At 40.5% G+C, this 16,962-nt stretch overlaps 2 protein-coding genes and 1 long non-coding RNA gene across 6 annotated transcripts in view; 1 reads left to right on the top strand and 2 right to left on the bottom strand.

The window, feature by feature from the left end:
• Nucleotides 1–60: 60 nt before the first annotated feature.
• On the bottom strand, nt 61–11,544 carry golm2 (golgi membrane protein 2). 3 transcript variants are annotated; one of them, XM_085132223.1, is made up of 10 exons: nt 10,469–11,544; nt 7,527–7,581; nt 7,270–7,372; nt 5,626–5,716; nt 5,275–5,401; nt 4,973–5,056; nt 3,879–4,157; nt 3,403–3,540; nt 2,106–2,273; nt 61–1,014 (listed from the first exon to the last, which is right to left on the bottom strand). In XM_085132223.1, the coding sequence occupies exons 1-10, from the start codon at nt 10,793–10,795 to the stop codon at nt 935–937; spliced, it is 1,452 nt and encodes a 483-aa protein (XP_084988349.1). In that variant the 5' UTR covers nt 10,796–11,544; the 3' UTR covers nt 61–934. The 3 variants fall into 3 exon arrangements, with proteins under 3 accessions (XP_084988349.1, XP_084989820.1, XP_084989128.1); XM_085133694.1 differs by lacking the exon at nt 2,106–2,273 and having other exon boundaries at nt 4,973–5,053; XM_085133002.1 differs by lacking the exon at nt 2,106–2,273 and having other exon boundaries at nt 10,469–11,542.
• On the top strand, nt 4,101–4,735 carry LOC146525607 (uncharacterized). The gene is made up of 2 exons (XR_014870484.1): nt 4,101–4,188; nt 4,442–4,735. It is a non-coding gene; the product is annotated as an uncharacterized LOC146525607 (long non-coding RNA).
• A 762-nt stretch (nt 11,545–12,306) lies between the features above and the next one.
• entrep2 (endosomal transmembrane epsin interactor 2) overlaps nt 12,307–16,962 on the bottom strand; it is a 111,803-nt gene continuing 107,147 nt past the window's right edge. For both annotated transcript variants that reach the window (XM_085183448.1, XM_085182697.1), the window contains exons 7-12: nt 16,640–16,775; nt 15,510–15,588; nt 14,641–15,423; nt 14,379–14,450; nt 13,702–14,024; nt 12,307–13,130 (exon numbers count right to left, since the gene is read on the bottom strand). In XM_085183448.1, the coding sequence (XP_085039574.1) occupies nt 12,927–13,130; nt 13,702–14,024; nt 14,379–14,450; nt 14,641–15,423; nt 15,510–15,588; nt 16,640–16,775 (1,597 nt within the window). In that variant the 3' untranslated portion in view covers nt 12,307–12,926. The remainder of the gene's footprint in view (nt 13,131–13,701; nt 14,025–14,378; nt 14,451–14,640; nt 15,424–15,509; nt 15,589–16,639; nt 16,776–16,962) is intronic.

A 16,962-nucleotide genomic window follows, 5' to 3' on the forward strand; every position in this document is an offset into this window, starting at 1 on the left:
TTGAGGAGGATGACAACCTATCATTCATTGTCTGCATTCACTCTAAAGTACCGTCACAAATGACATGAAGCATCACCTTTAATAAAATAAAATTACATTCACTGTGCCTTTCCATGAGAAATCAATTTTCCTGGTTGCACAAACAGAACTAATTTTATGTTCACAGAAACCTCATTCATGGAAGCATTTGTACAGTATGTCAGCTCCACATGTGCTTGGTTAATCACACTGTGTAGGACACCAACATTGTTCTAAGTATTGCTTAAGTATGAGTATTTTGCTCAATTTGATTAATAAAAAGTTTCAAATGCATGCAATGGCATCATTTAAGAAAAAAAGAGAAGCACTTTTTAGTCTGTCAAAGTAAGAAACAGATTCAACAGGCCATGAGTAGAGTCCTTGGCATTTGTAATGTATTCCCACTCTTGTAAACAAACAAACAGAAAAGTTTTCCATATAAGAGTCCCACGATTATGTTAGAAAGGCAGAATGCCAAATTAGTCTCTGATAAACATCTCAGATGAAGAGTTTGTACCAAGCAACAGCAAAGTGAGAAGAAGAAGAGTAGCTAAACCAAAACATGGTCTGTCCTTGAAGTTCAGATGTGGGTCATTAGGGCCAGCATGAGCCGGTGCAGTTATCAAATATTCAACAGTCAAAGTACAGTATATTATCTCTACTGTCATAACTTAAAGCCATTAGCAAATTAACAGCAGCTTGGGGAAATGCCTTGTGTGTTTTTTTCATAGTATGTTACATTATTTAGAATTACTTCATTAGCTGCAATGTCTGTTCTTCAAAATAGTCCATGACATTGAGATTGCAACCTATAAAAGTTCTTAGACATACTGATGTTTTTTTGTCAAGAGAAATCTCACTTGTGGAGATGGGTCTGAATGTGTTTTTTATGAGATACGATTGTATGAGTTTCCATTCAAAGAATGTCGTTGGCTTGATGTCTTTTTTTCCCATAATCCACAGCCCGATCTCCCTGCATATCTCGATCGTCATCATCTAGAGGGAAAAAAAGGAGAGAGAAACACAAATATTAGAGAATGCACAATTAAATAGATGCAAAATTTACTACGTGTTCTGAATAATCTCCGGTATATGAGGATGACACCATAATGTAACATCGTAGTGCTGACTTTAAGCTTTAAAGGATGTTGATGTCAACCTTCTGTGAATTGTGTAAAATACAGAGCCCTCTCTGATTCCCTTCAGCAACATTGATTTATGTACAAGAAATATATCAACAGATTGTTCCTTTTAGAAGGAACTCAACCCACATCATTCTAGGATATTAGCTTTCCTGTTGGTAACTTTAAATAGCAAGTATATATAAGAGACTTCATGTTTTGGCATATGTACCTGATAAATGTAAGACAAATGAAAAAAAAAAAAAAACAGCCAATCACAGCACTGGCAGATCAGAAATAAAATTATTTTTTCCTTTGATAGATTAAAACAAAACACAATTTCCCTAAAAATACTATTGTAGTTTTGGTATGAAATAGTGCAATTTCATTTAAAATCCAAAGGGCAAACAAAACAAAGAGAAAAAACAAACAATAAAAAAAAACAAAAAAAAAAAACACACACAAACAAAACATGGACATGCATTTCAATATTTCAAGGAGAACACAGACACATTCAGGAACACAGTGAGCTATATATATATCTACTGGGCTAGATGTAGGTCAGATGTTTGGTGGGCACAGACAGGTGGTTTAGCTAAAACGAAACATAGGCAGGACAGAAAACACTAGATGACCACTCAATTACTCTCACAGAACCGTAAGTTCCTGGGTCAAGTTCTCCCTCTACATAAGATAAGAGGGTATTAAGACTGTTATAAGGCAGAGTAAAAATATGCAATTCTTCTGAATTGCACACAAAGCAGTTCTGCTTTGATCCTCAGGTATTTTTGCCACATTTTATTTTAAATATCTGTATTTACGATGACGTAAAGACCAAACTCAGGGTTGCTGTGAGCTACTTAAGATAAATGCAGCAGGTTGGCAGGACAGGGGTGGAGGGAGGGAGCAAGGAGGAATGGTGGATAAACATCTGGACCAACAGTCCAATCCCCCGGCCTGGCTCACCTTGAACGTCTTCCTCCCCACCATCACCATCCTCTTCCTCATTGTAGGCCAGCTCGGCCTGCTTGTCAGCCTCATACTCACCCACGTTCCCATCATCCCCATTGTAATCCGCCAGCTTAGAGCCGTGTTGCGGATCTACTGGGGACTCGTTCTCATCAAAGAATCGGCCTGCAGGAGGCAGAGAAGGGCCTCATCAGGACGGAAGGGAAGCGAAGGCAGTTGTAGGAAGATAGGGAGGGGAAATACTGCATCATGTATGCATGAAGGGAAAAGTAGTTGCATTAAGAGAATGACAAAAGATGAGAAAGATGAGGTAAATACATGGTGCCTTCTGAAGAGAAAAAAAAGCCAATCGTGGTCTTGGATGCAGTATTATAAATTAGAGTTTGCCTACCACAAGATTCACAGCATGCGGTGGTGGTAGTGTGGTCCAATGTGGCTTCAAATAAGAGGCCTCTTTGGAGAGATCTGAAAACTAACTCGAAAAGTAACTCGAGATCTGAAAAATTGCCCCCCCCCAAACTGTAAGATGTATAATATATATAAAATAATCAATCTAAAAAATGAGTTTTTACTGCCGCAGTTTCTTTCACACCAGCATATAAGACTGTTTATGTTCCTGTCTAGACCCTCACAGATTCCGAAACGGGATGGGAATTGGGATGAGCTGTGCAGTCTGTAAGCTGATAATGTAAACAGAGATGACAGCAAAAACAAATCACCTAAAGGGTGTTAACTTCTACACTAAATTGCAATTTAGAAGGATCAGAGCAGAAGAAAAACAAAATGAAAACTTGAAAATGAAAAAGCAGCAGGGCTGCAGATGATGAGATGGAAGTGTAAAAGAGAAAAGAACTGAACATTTTAAAAAAGAGAGAGAAGGAGGAAGAAAGCGCAGTAGAGCAGAACAGAAGTGAGGTAACAGGAAAGGAAAATTGAGGAGCCAAGTGTGTCATTTGTCTCCCTCCCCCTGCAAGAGAGCCTTCTGTGACAGCCCTAACCATGTTCAGATAGGACTTATATACTTAGAAATCCCATCTTTCATGAAAATGTGTTATGTTTAGGAGGATCCACTGACTTAGAAACTGGAAAAACTACACATGACACCACAGTAAGTTATATTTTAATCCCTGCCTTATTAGATATTCAGAGAAGTATAAACAGAACTAACTTACCACAAAATACTATAATTTTTACTTGAGTGGAATCAATCAATGAGTTAAAGGAAAGAAAATAATCACTACCCTCATTGCCAATAGCAGGGTTCACTTTTTCAGAGTTTAGTAGAGGAACTCACTTTGGCGGTGGTGTACTGGTTCTGCTGGGACTTGGTCTTTGGCGTGGTGAGGCTGGATGGGGTTGGGCACCTGGGCAGGGTTGGGGGGCAAAGGAATCCTCTTCAAGTGTTCACCTTCAACTCTGACATCACTGGGAACTGATTATTAGAAAAACAAAACAAATACTTCAAAAGTCAGGCGCAGTTGTTCCAAGTACTGCTTTCTCAAAGCTATATTTGCATTCTTCAAGGGAGCACTCAAACATTTGAAAGAGGTTACACATCACTTGAAAAACTCATTACAAATGGAGGAACTGTAAACAAATAATGTAACAAGATAACAGTTCTCTCCTCTTTCAGTCTAGATGTGGCTAAAGACAAACCACCGAAAGCTAAAAATCTATAATAAGCTGTAGTCACATTATTATCCCATGCCTAAAGGCTTAAAATAAACATTGTTAAAATGAATAGCAGTTATATGGATGTGGTTACTGCACCTCGAAGTTGCCTTTGCTGTTCTCCCAGCTCGTCTGCCTTGATACCCACTTTGTTGTCTTCTTCAAACACTATTGATTTGTCTCCCTGTTTGTTGATGCCTGGAGGTGCAATCACTACGGCTCGGCCGTCCAGTCTGTCTTGCTGGAGTCTAGGCTGGTCCAGCAACATGCCCTGGCCTCCGGGACCATCAGCTCCCCCGACGCCAGGTCCAGCACCGGCTCCCACGACCACATCCGGGGCTTCGTCGTGTTTCTGGGTAATGGCTGGTTTCTTCAAGCCTGTAGGACAAAGACAATGTGAGAAAGGTCAGTGACCTACTTGCCACAAGGATTTTGTTTTTAAAAAAGGTAGGGTTACAATCAGTGACAGAAGGGATAAGGATTTCCTCACTTTATATGCACTATTCAGGTAGGTAAGCTATATGGGTCAGTTATTGTTCTCTAGTTACGGATTCAGTTTCACTGTATTTCACTAAAAAGCAACCTTGAGAGGTTGAAAAATGAAACCCAAGTTGAAAACCCAAAGAACTATCTATCCATTTTCTTCCACTTGTCCAATTCAGAGTTGGGAGTTGGCAGCCCATCCCAGCTGCCATAGGGCAAAAGGAAGGGTAACCTGGACATCCACACAGACAAGGGGAGAACATACAAACTTCACACAGAAAGGCTCCGGTCAGCTAATGGATTCAAACCCATCAGGCAATGTTTATAACCATCACACCACCGTGCTGCCCACAAAAGAACCATAATTCCTCAAAGAAGTGACTCATTCCCTTTAGACTCATGTTAAAATGGCCAAACAGCAGAGTCAACAAGTTTAAAGGCAGGTAAAAAAAAAAAGAAAAGAAAAAAGAAAAGCAGATTCAGTCTGTATAGCAAATTTCTTCCTTCATGGAAACTCTGATGAGGTGAATTTAAATGCAACTAACATGTTTACTTATATTAAGACCTAATCTAATGCTGATTATGGTCTCTCAATACCTATACTGGCTGATTAAAAAGTCCAAATGTTTTTGTCATTACACAGCTACAGAATTCTTTCAAATCAATAATTTGCTGAGCTTGATCTCTGAAAGTTTACATTCATTACTTACCAAACTGCACATCGTCGATTTTTCCCACCTCACTGTCTTCAATACCAGGCATGCCAGCATCACTGCCGGGCTTACCCATCTCTTCTGTAACACAGCACGGGGAATGGGAGTGAAGCGCTAGCATATTAACAGGATTAACAACCAGACAGCGTGAAGTAACTACTATTTACATTAAAATATTAAAAGATCCATGTGAGCAATTATTATTGATGATTTTCTCCTAACAGTCAACATCTTCATTTAACGTGTAGAAAGCAACATAAAGTAAACGATAGCAGCGTTGCTCAACTTAATCACTCTACCTTTCAGATCAGAGTGTCTGTCATGCCGGTGAGTGGCCACTGTATGGCGCTCTCCAGCCGTCTCCGCACCAGGCTCTGTATCTGCATGTCTACCCCCCACTACATTCTTGTGACCATCCACTGCACTCTGAAGAGGAAAGCAGATTACAGAAAAGACAAAGCTGTTTAATGAACAGGAAAGCTTAGAGAACAGAAACACAGGACAATTCATTTCTATTTTAAATACATCTCTGTTAAAGATCCAAAAGTAGTGAGTAAATGCAATGTGCCACACAGACAAAACTTTTCATCATTTACTAAAGAAACACAAGAATAGCTCTTATACTTTTTGTTAAGATTTATCAGACTAACCTGTCTTAGCTTTAGTGTTTCTTCCTCCAGAGTCTTTTTTGCTTCTTCATACTCGTCTTTCAGTTGTGCAATCTGGCGTCCACACTGTAAACTAGTTAACATGTATTCATTCAGTTTCATCTGCGCAATAAGGAATTTTTTCAGTTTTATACATAAACTATAAAACAAAAATCAAAACAAAATCAAATCAACAGGTGCTTTTTTCTATTTTACACTGCGCTACACTCCTGTTAATAAACCTTTGCAGACAAATAATGTGTTTATTCCACTATTGTATGTGTAACTTCTAGAAGCAAAATATAACAAATATAGCATTTCACTCCATTCATGATACCTGCACGATAGGCATGTAGCCAGTTACTTGAAAGCTGTACAATTCCTCTATAATTTCCTGCGATTTCTTGCAGACAGCGCCATTTTTGCAAAAATTATAGCACAAAGGGATAAGATATCTTTTGTCCAGTAAGTTGACCATTATCCCAATTTTTAAAAATTAAACTCACTTTGTCTACTGGATAACTGTCTTTGGCCAAATGGAGTGTTGCCTCTAAGTAATTTCAGTGCATCCTTGTGAGCTGGACGGACACACTGTACAAGCTCGCTTTTGTGGATGTGAGAATTTGACGATTGATGTTAGCAAACACTATGGTAAATGGTAAATGGCCTGTATTTGTATAGCGCTTTTACGAGTCCCACCTACGGTCCCCAAACACACCCAGTCATCCACTCATTCACACACTGGTGGAGTTGTAGCCACGCTACAACACCACCAGTGTGTTGTAGCGTGGTGTTGTATACATGAACTACATGAACACAAATACATGAACACATACATGAACATGTGTTCATGTATTTGAACACATGTTCAAATAACTATAAAAAGTTAATGGTGAACTGGACTTACGAGCCAGCTGTTCCATGCAGGTGATATGCGCCTGCATGGCTACAATCGCGCCATCGGCCCTTCTGGCCATCACCAGTAGGTGGTAGGCGAAGTGTCTTGCCCAAGGACACAACAACCGAGACTGTCCGAGCCGGGGCTCGAACCGGCAACCTTCCGATTACAAGGCAAACTCCCAACTCTTGAGCCACGATCGCTACATTGTTTTTCTTGGCCTTCATGCGTCAATTAAACAAACACAAAAACACACCTCAACCTGCAGCACAAGTTAGCCGCACTGCTTTGCCATGCAGACGCAATTTTACAGCACTTGTTGAATTTGTTCTTGGTTAACATCACTTGCCCTAAATCCAAAGTACTTCCAAACAGTGGGTAATAATCTGCTTCGAAGAGCAACCACTTCACTTCCTGCTGTGCCACACTTTTGATTTCTGGTCTGATGGTCTTATCTGTACCACATAAGTACGGTCAAATAGAATGAGGAAACTTCATGCTGTGCGGTGCAGGGGAAAGCTGTGATTAGCACATCATCAGGCAGTGATTTACAAAGTGCCTGATTAGATTTTTTTTCTGTGCGTTCTGTTGGTGTAGCATGCATGTTCAATATCGTTTAATTATCTTCATTTAATTGTGGAAAACCAAAATTGTGATAGACTAATTGTGCAGACTTAATCTCTGAGAGCTCACAGATCCTCAAATATGGGTATATCTAAGACTCAGGCACATGTAAAGAACTAACATACCTCTCATATTCCAGTTTTCTTTCCAAGTTAGTGTTATTTTTCTTCACTTCTCTTAGCTGCTCTTCCTGCTTCATGAACTCTTGCTTGAGCTCCCTTAGCTGCTCTGTTTGTAATAACAGACACACAAAAACAAACATTTTGAAGAGGTTTATTGAAAGACTTGTACTGCTATATGAAATTGCTTTGTATGTTACATATTCTGTGTTAAAGGAATTGCCACAGTGCCCTCTGTTGGCCAACACAGGCTGAAGTCTTACCTTTAAGCCTCTGAATTTCTGTCATTTGGGCTGTGACATCATCCTGCAGCTTCATCTGCAACATTAAAAGAAAAAAAACATGTATTAGTTATGGTAAAGGTAAAACCAGTTTAGGTTCCTGCATTATCAGACAGCTGCATGAATGAAAAGAGGGGAACAGGTTAATCCTGTTATGCTTCATAGTGAAAACTGGTTGCAGTCAGTACAACCCTTTTCTTTATTCCAGTACTCTGAGTCATGCGACACTGATCCAACGCCTGTTCTGTGATCTCAATCTACAAAATGTTTCAGGATTTATTTCACAGAAAGGAAAAAAGCACCAGCACACAAACTGAAAGCTTATTTATTGCTAGTTTATGAGCTTTTTTTCCTTTTTGGTTTTGGCTTTTTTATTTACACTTTGCCACCAGGTAAACCATAATAAAATCCAATACAGCTACGCAATAAACATTAATGATGTGAAACTTAAAAGTCTCTCTATTACCCTGAAGCTGCTGGCTGCGCTTTATTTTGTGTTCTAGTAAAATAAATGGCATGCAAAAACTCATGAAGAGCAGTAAAATACCAAACAAGAAAGTTAAGCAGGGGGAAGGAAGGAAACTTGAGGCTTTGGACATCACAGTGACACCCAAAAGCTACATTTTTCTGTCCCATTAGATTACAAATATGGATTTCAAAGCATACAATGTAAAAACAGCAGCTGTAGTTAAGTTGAAGTTATACTTCTATAAATACAACTGAGGTGGCAGCAAGGTTTTCCAAAGCATCAAAAAGATCTTGGAGGCTCACTGGGATGCATGTATTCATGTACCCACCATTTTGTCATTAGTATTTAGCCATATTTTCTGAAAATAATAGAAGCAACATATTGAAAATATTAATTAGCAGAGCTAAGGGGTTTGTACTGATTTTTATGGATATACTTTATCTGCCTTTCTACCAAAAACTTGTCATTGTTAGGCATTCGAGCTCTTGAAACAGTTGGGCAGACTGACTGAGCCAGAAGGTGGTCAATAAGACTGGACAGGAAATACAGCATTAATGTCAACTGCTCTAAGACTAAGGCTTGTTAGACGCTCATAAGTGGGTAATGGCCTCCCTGTGCCGCCTGGCTCTTTAGAACAACAAGGTCACGCTAAATGAAGAAGTATAAGGCTCCATAATTCATTCTTGCACCTAACTTACAAAACTATAGACTCTACTGTTTGAAAGCCACTTATCAGACTTATCTGTCACTTTCTTTGTGGTACACACTTCTCACAAAGTACGTAGCAGGCAGACTGTTGAAACAAGGTTGGTCTGTTGACAGAAGAAAGGAGGAGAACAACCACTCTTTAATGGCTACCTTTATCCTGAATAAGAAAACAGAGCCGGATCTTGGAATTTAGTCAAGAAATAAGGGAGCTTAGACAATGTGTTCATGTGTTCAGCCAATGTGTTCATGTATAGCCCTTTATAAGTATCATGTAGGTATTATGTTGCAGGTCAATTACATTTTACCAGTAACCTGACTCCAAACGTTGGGAGAAAGTTTTGTGTGTTGTGGCTAAGGACAGCTCATCAATAAATGTTGAGCAAAGCAAGGCAATGTTACCCGCAACCTTACCCAACCTGATAATCCTGCAGATTTACTTGAAACTATGCAATAAATGTGTTGCTTTATTGTATAAGGTTGCATGAAGTTAAAACGATTAGTTGAAAATCATGAATGCTGCATTTGTTTTATTGCTATCTGTGGTCAAACCAGAGAGTGACAATCCACACTGGATAAACATAAGCTAAACAATTTTAAGCTTTTGCTTTTGAAAAACATCAAACCGAGCCAGACTGGATGCAAATTACACTCCCAGGGCGGCTGGACTCGGACCAAAAGTTCAGAAGGTGCTGGGACATAAAAGCCAGTGAAATACTGGCTGGGTAACTGTGCAGGACAAGAAGTGGGAATGTCCATGTGGCGCGCTTTGATGTGCCTTTCACAGTGAATACATAAATGCCCCCACAGACATGTAATAATGTGCTGATAGAATGAAAGAGCAAATCAGCAACAGAAACAACATAATAAAGTTGAATTCAATTTGCTTTCTTTTGTGAATGTAATTTCCCTGTTATGCACAGGAAGATAGTTGGCAGTAACGTAGGAAAATCTAACAATTAACAGTGCAAACCAAAATAATCGAGCTCAAATGAATTGTTTCTAGATGAATGAAACACTGCTCTGTCTAGCACAAGCACCTCTGAAGTTGGACCAACAGCACACACCACATCACCAGTGTATGCTCCAAAGCCTGTATCACATAATACATGTCAAATAACAAAATAATTGAAAATCACCTACAAAACCACAGTTTAAGAGGCCTATAAACACCCTTTTGATTCAGGAAGCTGGCAGCTGTTAATTTCTAGCAAGATACTCTTGGTGGAGAAATATTCAGGTGAAAGCAATCGAGGAAGATGAAACTATGTGGCTCATACTCAAGACAGCCTGCCTCACCTCTCTTAAGTACATAAGATATTTGCACTTTCTGATATAAAGTGCTGAGATTACAGCAATACAATGAGATAAGGTGGTGAAATTAGACATGGTGATATGACTGAGGCTAAATGTTGTCCTTTCCTACTTGTATTAAAAGTAATACTTGTCCATACACCCCCGATTTGGTGTAATGAAGAACCTTCATGTCATTCCTGTTTGCTTTTCCTGAGAACATGACACCCACCTCTAGATTTAAAAAATGAGCGAGTCAGTCTTGCCCCCAAACACACATAATTATTACAGTGACACTCGGTCAAAGACGAATACGCTTGGTTCTGTATAGATGCTGTGCCGTACCCAGGAAATGTTTTATCTGCTCTAATACCTTGCGTGACCTGCAATGTTAAATTTCAGTAAAAACGACACTTAACTCGATCAAACCCAGACAAAGGCAAAAAGAGAAATGTACCTTTTCATCTGTGCACTTTTTAATGAGAACATCCTTGGCCTGGAGCTTGCTCTCCAGGACGCTGTAGTCCCCATCCTTCTGGTCGATCTGTTTCCTGTGCGTGTCCACCTGCACCATCAGCTCCGAGTTCCGCTTCTCCAGCCGGCTCCGCGCCGCGTCCGTGCGCTTCACCTGCGTCTGCACCTCCGCCAGCTCATCCAGCAAGCGGCCGTGCTTGTTGGACACTGTCCAGTAGTTGAAAGACAGTACGACGATGATCACCATCAAGAAGATGAAGATGAAGGACGGGAGGCGACCTCCCCGTCGGTTTGCGCCAAACCCAACCATTTCCCAAACAAAGTCTAACGATATTTCAGGTTGTTACTGCAACCTAACGAGCTCAGTGAAGACTATTCTCCCGGTGTGAAACACATCCGTCTACGTGACATGCCGTGTATATGCGGCAAGCGCTCGGAAGTCCAGACGTTTAACAGACAGTCATGAACGCTAAAGGACCTTCACATTTCTAGTGATCTTTGCTCTCCTTCCTCCTTCCGCTCACTAGGCATCTTCACTGCAATTCGTCCAATGTTAGTAAGTGAAATACGCCCGCAGGGACGTGGCCTAGCTCAGCTGGCAGACGAGACGTGGACACGACGGCGCCGTGGCACTGAGGAATGCTATAAACCATATAAGCTAGCTGTACAACGTTAGCCTTTAGCTAATTATTTTGTGTCCCTCTGGTAAATCGAGCAGTACCGGACGCACAGACGTCTGGAACTCCACTAATCCCTAAAATCGCCGTCAAACAGGACTACCGCTGATCCTGAATTCTGACCCCGACGTTACGTTAGCTCGTATTAACTGCTAGCTAGCAACCGTAGACGCGAAAACACCAGCGGCTGCTGTCAGAGAAACACATCGTCTTTAATTGCGAAGGACTGGTTTGAATCTCGTAACACAGCCAATTAAACCTTAAAAAACCCGCTGTGAATCCTGGGTTTCTGTTATACACTGTCCACGATTCACTGCCTTCCACACATCACGTCTGCGCTGCATGAAGTTAGCTGCAATCAGCCACTTTAACTTCCGCTCGCTGTCAGCGGACGTGTGCGTTTCAAAATAAAAGTCTACATTGGTATTTAAATTTCTTTCATAACTCTTAGCACATCTGAACGCTATAGACTTTAGTCTATACTTTATATATTTGTGTTTTACATTATCTGTTAAACCATTGTCTACATGACAAAAGCGATTACACCTGCCTTAAAACACTAAACAGGGACGATACGTTATGACCGGAAGCAGGGCGGTCTTGAAGAGTGATTGATCTGGCTTTAGTACACAGAAGACGGTGCGATATTTCCTTTGTGCGCAATAAAAGTAAATAAAAAATGTAATCTCCATAAACTGATGAAAATTATTGAAATTTTTACATTTCTATTACTCAACAACTCAAAAGTCCAGGTGTACCATGCTAATTATTCGCCAAGTAAATAAAAATTGACTGTGTGACTTCAATGCTGCCAAATTACAGCTCAGTAATGAGAGAGTTGGCATATATCAGTCACAAAAACTGTCTAACTTTGGTCTAGTTGATGGAAGAATTACTTTTGGTTATTTTTCCAGGTGTTAAAAAAATAAATAAACAAATAATAGTCATTCGAGGAAAATGAATTACTGGTTATGAAACAACACTAACTGGAACAGCCTCACCAAACTGCAATTCATGCCAGGTAATTGCATTACCTGGTGTTTTCATTACTTTAGCCACTCCTTTTCAAAGCCAAAATGTGAATATCTGCAGACAAATATAAATAATCTAGTAAGACAGAAAAAAAACCCCACAAACAACAAAATACAAACGCATATTTTATTGTAACACAGATAAGAATTGTAACACAATGAGGTAAGTTAAATAATCCACATCTGTGATGTTCTTGAACCACAAAATAGTCACCACCCTATCAGTAACAATTCCACAAAGTCTGCAAACAATGTCCTGTCAATTCAGTTCACAGTTTAATACAAACATGTATTTTCTCTGTTTCTTATGAGGACAAGAGGAATACTGATTACACAATCTCCTTTGTCTTTCAGTCACTGATCCAAACTTACCAGCTGCGTATTTGTGTCTTTTTTAAGAGATGAAACTGAGTAGAAAAGATCCCCTGAGGGAGAAACATTCTTTTGTTTTTCTGATGAGAAATAAGCCACTACAGACACTGGTAGGCTCATTCTGAGTTTGCTACCATTTCTGCTGATGACTTGGCACAGTCTCATAGGGCACTAGGGAATACAGTATGAAGGCATTTCAGTAGCTTTGTGCTGCAGTCACATTGTTCAAGAAATGATCTCACGACACCCAAAGAGTTCTTAAGCGCTTCACAGACATCAGATTCCCAGGTCAGCATGTCTGCAACACCAGCATCCTGGAATGCCCTCAGAGTTTAGACCCAAGTCCTTGTTAGGAGAGTGGTCAGAGAATAGTTTCTCTGCACTCAAGGCTTTGTTCAGAGGAGGGGGAACGCAGTGGATTGGTGCAGGCAGTGGATGTTTGTGGGAGATGTTTTGGACGGCGCATGGAAGGGGACGGTGATGAACTCAAAGCGCCACAGCTCTGGAGATGAAGATCCTCATGCCCACGCTTTCTGGGACTGCCTATGATGCGCTGGGTCATCACCTTCGAGCACAAAACCACCAAGAGTCAGTGACAGACACATAACAGAGGTATTTTGAGACATTTCATATCTCTTCAATACAGATGAAATTCAGTTATATATCTCTTCGAAGTCTCCAGATGTTTCTAAGTTACAGATTATGCAGAGGTACTTATCCAATAACAAATTACTATTTTTAGCACATGATTCAAACTGATAAACCCTTTGAAATAGCAGTACTGAAAATAAATTTGATTAATAGGAATTTCCTTTCCAAATTTAATGCACGTGTTCTTTTTTATTATTATTATTTTGAAATATTTTAAATGTTTTGACCACAATAATAATAATAATAATAACAATAATAATAATATTGTGTTCAAAATAGAAAAATGCTGATTGAGCCAATCCAAAATGTCTTCCTGATTTTCATCCCTGTATGTTTGGTTTTGGTGTAAAAAGCCTGTAACACACTGCTATGCTGGTCCAGTTTAATGATTTTTTTCACCACTAACCACCAAAGCCAGAAGGTATACAGATTTCTAAAATGCACTGAACTATCAAAGGCTTTTATCCATAATATATTCAGGTTACCTGATCTATGACATTTGCACTAAAGATGGCCTCCTCCATGTGTTTCTCATCCGATTTAATGACACACTTGATGTTGTTGACAACTTGCTGGACTTCAGGAGGTAGACTGCAGCTCGAGTGCTCCAGGAACTTAGCCACTAGTATTTTGGTGTCTTTGTACATCTTAAGGTCAGCCAGGGAGTGTGGGCGTTCGTTGGAGGAGTGTGTGTGGAGCGATCTGGGTTTAAGGTGGATGTCAACTTTCTTGCCCTCTTTCTGCTGCTTCCTGGCAGACATATGTGTGGGTTTACCTCCAACTACCTCTGTTGAATTGTCCCTTGGCTCTAAGGAGGGGAAAAAGCAGCAAAAATAAAACAAAAACAACCAAAAAAAAACCCGCATTAAATCACACACAGTTCTTAAAATTAGAGCTAATGCCACTTGTAGTTTCTGGAGAAACATGGCTTTTACAAGACTAGATTGCATTTGAGAGAATGCCAAAGCCAGTTTTAAATGAGCTGCAATCATCTTTACACACAACACTATTTTCTTCTTTCTGACAATGCATTTTAATTTATTATAGTAAGCCAACCAGGTTACATTGATTCACAAAATAGAGAGTGCTGTATAGCAGCAGATGTGCAAATTTCTGATGTTTCCCTAACTATCACAGGAATTCATCATTTATACGCTCTTACCCTGATCTGGTGATGCATGAGCTAACTCTTCAGTAGCAGGGTCAGTCCCAGGGGTGCACCCAGAATTTTCTCCTGTAGACAGGGGACAAAAACAAGCTGAAAAAATAATGTATTTTAAATGTAAAACCCAGAAAAATGCAGCAAATGATGATGTTGGAGAATCTGGAAGTGAAAGATTGATGATGATTCTTAGATGGACTAATTAAGCTGCAGTGTACAGGCCATTTACAGTGTAAAATGGTAACATATTTGCTGCACTTACTTCCTGTCATAGTGGAGCACGAGATAGGGTCACTGGTGGAACGGACAATGCGTGCCAGTTTGCGGTACCTTCTGGCTGCTCGGAGCACCCGAGGCTTCTCTGAGGGTGAGTGTCCACTTTGGGCTGAGGTAGAGGGGGGTTGTGATGCAGAGGAAGGTGACCAAACACTGAAACACAGCCTTGGGCCGCGTGGCCTGGCAGGAGGTGAAGGGGAAGGGGAAGCAGCCAAAGGGCTGAAAGCTGAAGTTCCACCAGAGGAAGCCACAGAGGTGGGGGAGCAAGGCTGAGGTGGCGGGGGGATAGTAACCGGTAGCGTGAGCTTCCGGCTTGTCATTCTTGCTTTGATAAGGGTGTGTGGTGTGGGTTTAGGTGGCTCCTCTGGTAAATGCTTGGCTGAGGCCAGCTCGTCGCATATGTGCATTGAAGCCTTGAGTTCCTCACATAGATGTGTGTTCTCTGCTGAGTCCTCTTGGTCCAGATTGCTAAAGTTTTCCGAGGACCAGTCAGGTGAGCGCTCCAGCGACTCCTGCGTGTGTGAGGACTCACTGTATCCAGTATCACTAGGGCGAGCATCAGTGTTAGTCAAGCCACGGCGGCAACGTGAGGCATCACGTGTACAAAGTTCCAGGCTGGTGCAGCTTCCATCAGTGGGGGCAGTGTGGAGCGTGCCATAGGGAGAGGAGTCAGAGCCCTGGACCTCCAGGGAGCACAAGTCCTCTGAGGAGCAAGTCTGGTCCTGGTCAGCCACCTCTGACACCATGAGAGAGGCACTGTCCACTGAGGCTGCAAAAATGCATCATTAGCACGATCACCAGTGGAAAAAGATATTTAGGAACAAATAGCACTGTGAATATTCAAACTGTCTTTACCCTGAGTGCTGAGACCTGCGGTAGTATTTCTCTCACACAGACTGGACTCAGTGGCCTGTTGCTCTATGCTGATGGTAACCTGAGAAGACGAAATTATTAGTAAACATAACAGGACTCCTCAATAAATATGGATATTTGATGTGTGCTATATCGCAGAACAGCTGCGTGGCGCCTAACCTTCAGTACCACTGGTTGGTCTGTAGAGGGCTCTGCAAGACCACAACACACTTACCAGTAATTTGTCACTATAAAGAGCAGGGGTACCAGTGCAGAAAATTACAGTATAATGTTGAGCTGAATAGGAACTTTAATTAGAAGCACTAATGACCTTTTTGAGGTACATTATAAGATATGTATAGGTTCACATAACTTTTTTGATCTCATGGCATCTCAATGCTAAAACCATCAGATTCTGATGATTTCTCACACATCAAATCATTTGCTGCATGGCTGTAGTCACTTTTTAACAGCTTATCTATTTCAGGCGAGCAGACCTTTCTTTTGATTCCTCTTTGAAAGACAAAAAAAAAATAGGTATGAAGAGAACTGCGGATTTAATCTCTGTAATGGCACAGAGAATAAGTGAGGGGTGATTAAACGATGTTGAGAAGATAACAGAAGGATTCACTCATACATTAGCAAGTTATTTTTAGCGCTGAACAATGAGACGCAGCAAAGAAAAAAAAAGCTCTGATCACTTCACCCAGATAGTCGAGGCAGCTGGATGATACTGAGCTTATATTTGTTGTGATTTTGGGCTTGTAAAGTTTGCACGTGACATGACATTCAAATGTTTCTAACAAATATTAATTAGAAGTGGAAAACAGTAGACACATAATTAAGTGACACAAATCCTAACCATTTTATTAAGGCCTGTAACCCTTAAAAAAACACATCTAATCTAAAAATCTTCCCATTGACCTTGAAACCCACTTGGCTTTGAGAGCGATTGGATAAAAGTTTACACCGGTCACTTTGACTCTTCCTAAAATACTACATTTTACAAAGAAGTCATTTCACATTACTGAATGCACAACTAAAAGAAAACATGAAACTGAGAAATTCATTAATAATTAGAATCTGGTGAACCTCAGATAAAAATGCACCTATGTGGTGTTGTTTTTCCTCACCTGACTGGCAGGTGTTTGACCCACCACAGACTCATATGGAGGGGGCAGGTCAGTTGGGTACAGGGTGCCTGGGCTGTTGATAGGAACCCCATATATGGCACTGAAGGGAGAATGGGGAAAGTCCAGATGCAAGCCTCTGTAAGGGACAGAAAAGCAAAGAGTCAATCAAACAACACAAATAATAAAATACAAAAAAAAGCCTAATAAATATAATTGTCCACTGACTGATCAAGCTGCAGTTAACACCTTTGTCTTAGGGTAATATATGCATGTGAACACTGACCAGCTGTGAAATATGTCCACACAATATCCCACTGCTCTGG

This window comes from Neolamprologus multifasciatus, chromosome 1 (genome assembly GCF_963576455.1).
Source record: "Neolamprologus multifasciatus chromosome 1, fNeoMul1.2, whole genome shotgun sequence".
In the NCBI taxonomy this organism is placed as follows: Eukaryota; Metazoa; Chordata; class Actinopteri; order Cichliformes; family Cichlidae; genus Neolamprologus; species Neolamprologus multifasciatus.

What these genes read in the sequence shown, in the direction of transcription:
- golm2 (XM_085132223.1), bottom strand. Translation starts at nt 10,795, where the DNA reads ATGGTTGGGTTTGGCGCAAACCGACGGGGAGGTCGCCTCCCGTCCTTC. An exon ending in AAACACTAAAGCTAAGACAG is followed by an intron (nt 5,402 to 5,625) that starts GTTAGTCTGATA and finishes TTTCCTCTTCAG; the next exon opens with AGTGCAGTGGATGGTCACAA. An exon ending in ACAGCAAAGGCAACTTCGAG is followed by an intron (nt 3,541 to 3,878) that starts GTGCAGTAACCA and finishes TCTAATAATCAG; the next exon opens with TTCCCAGTGATGTCAGAGTT.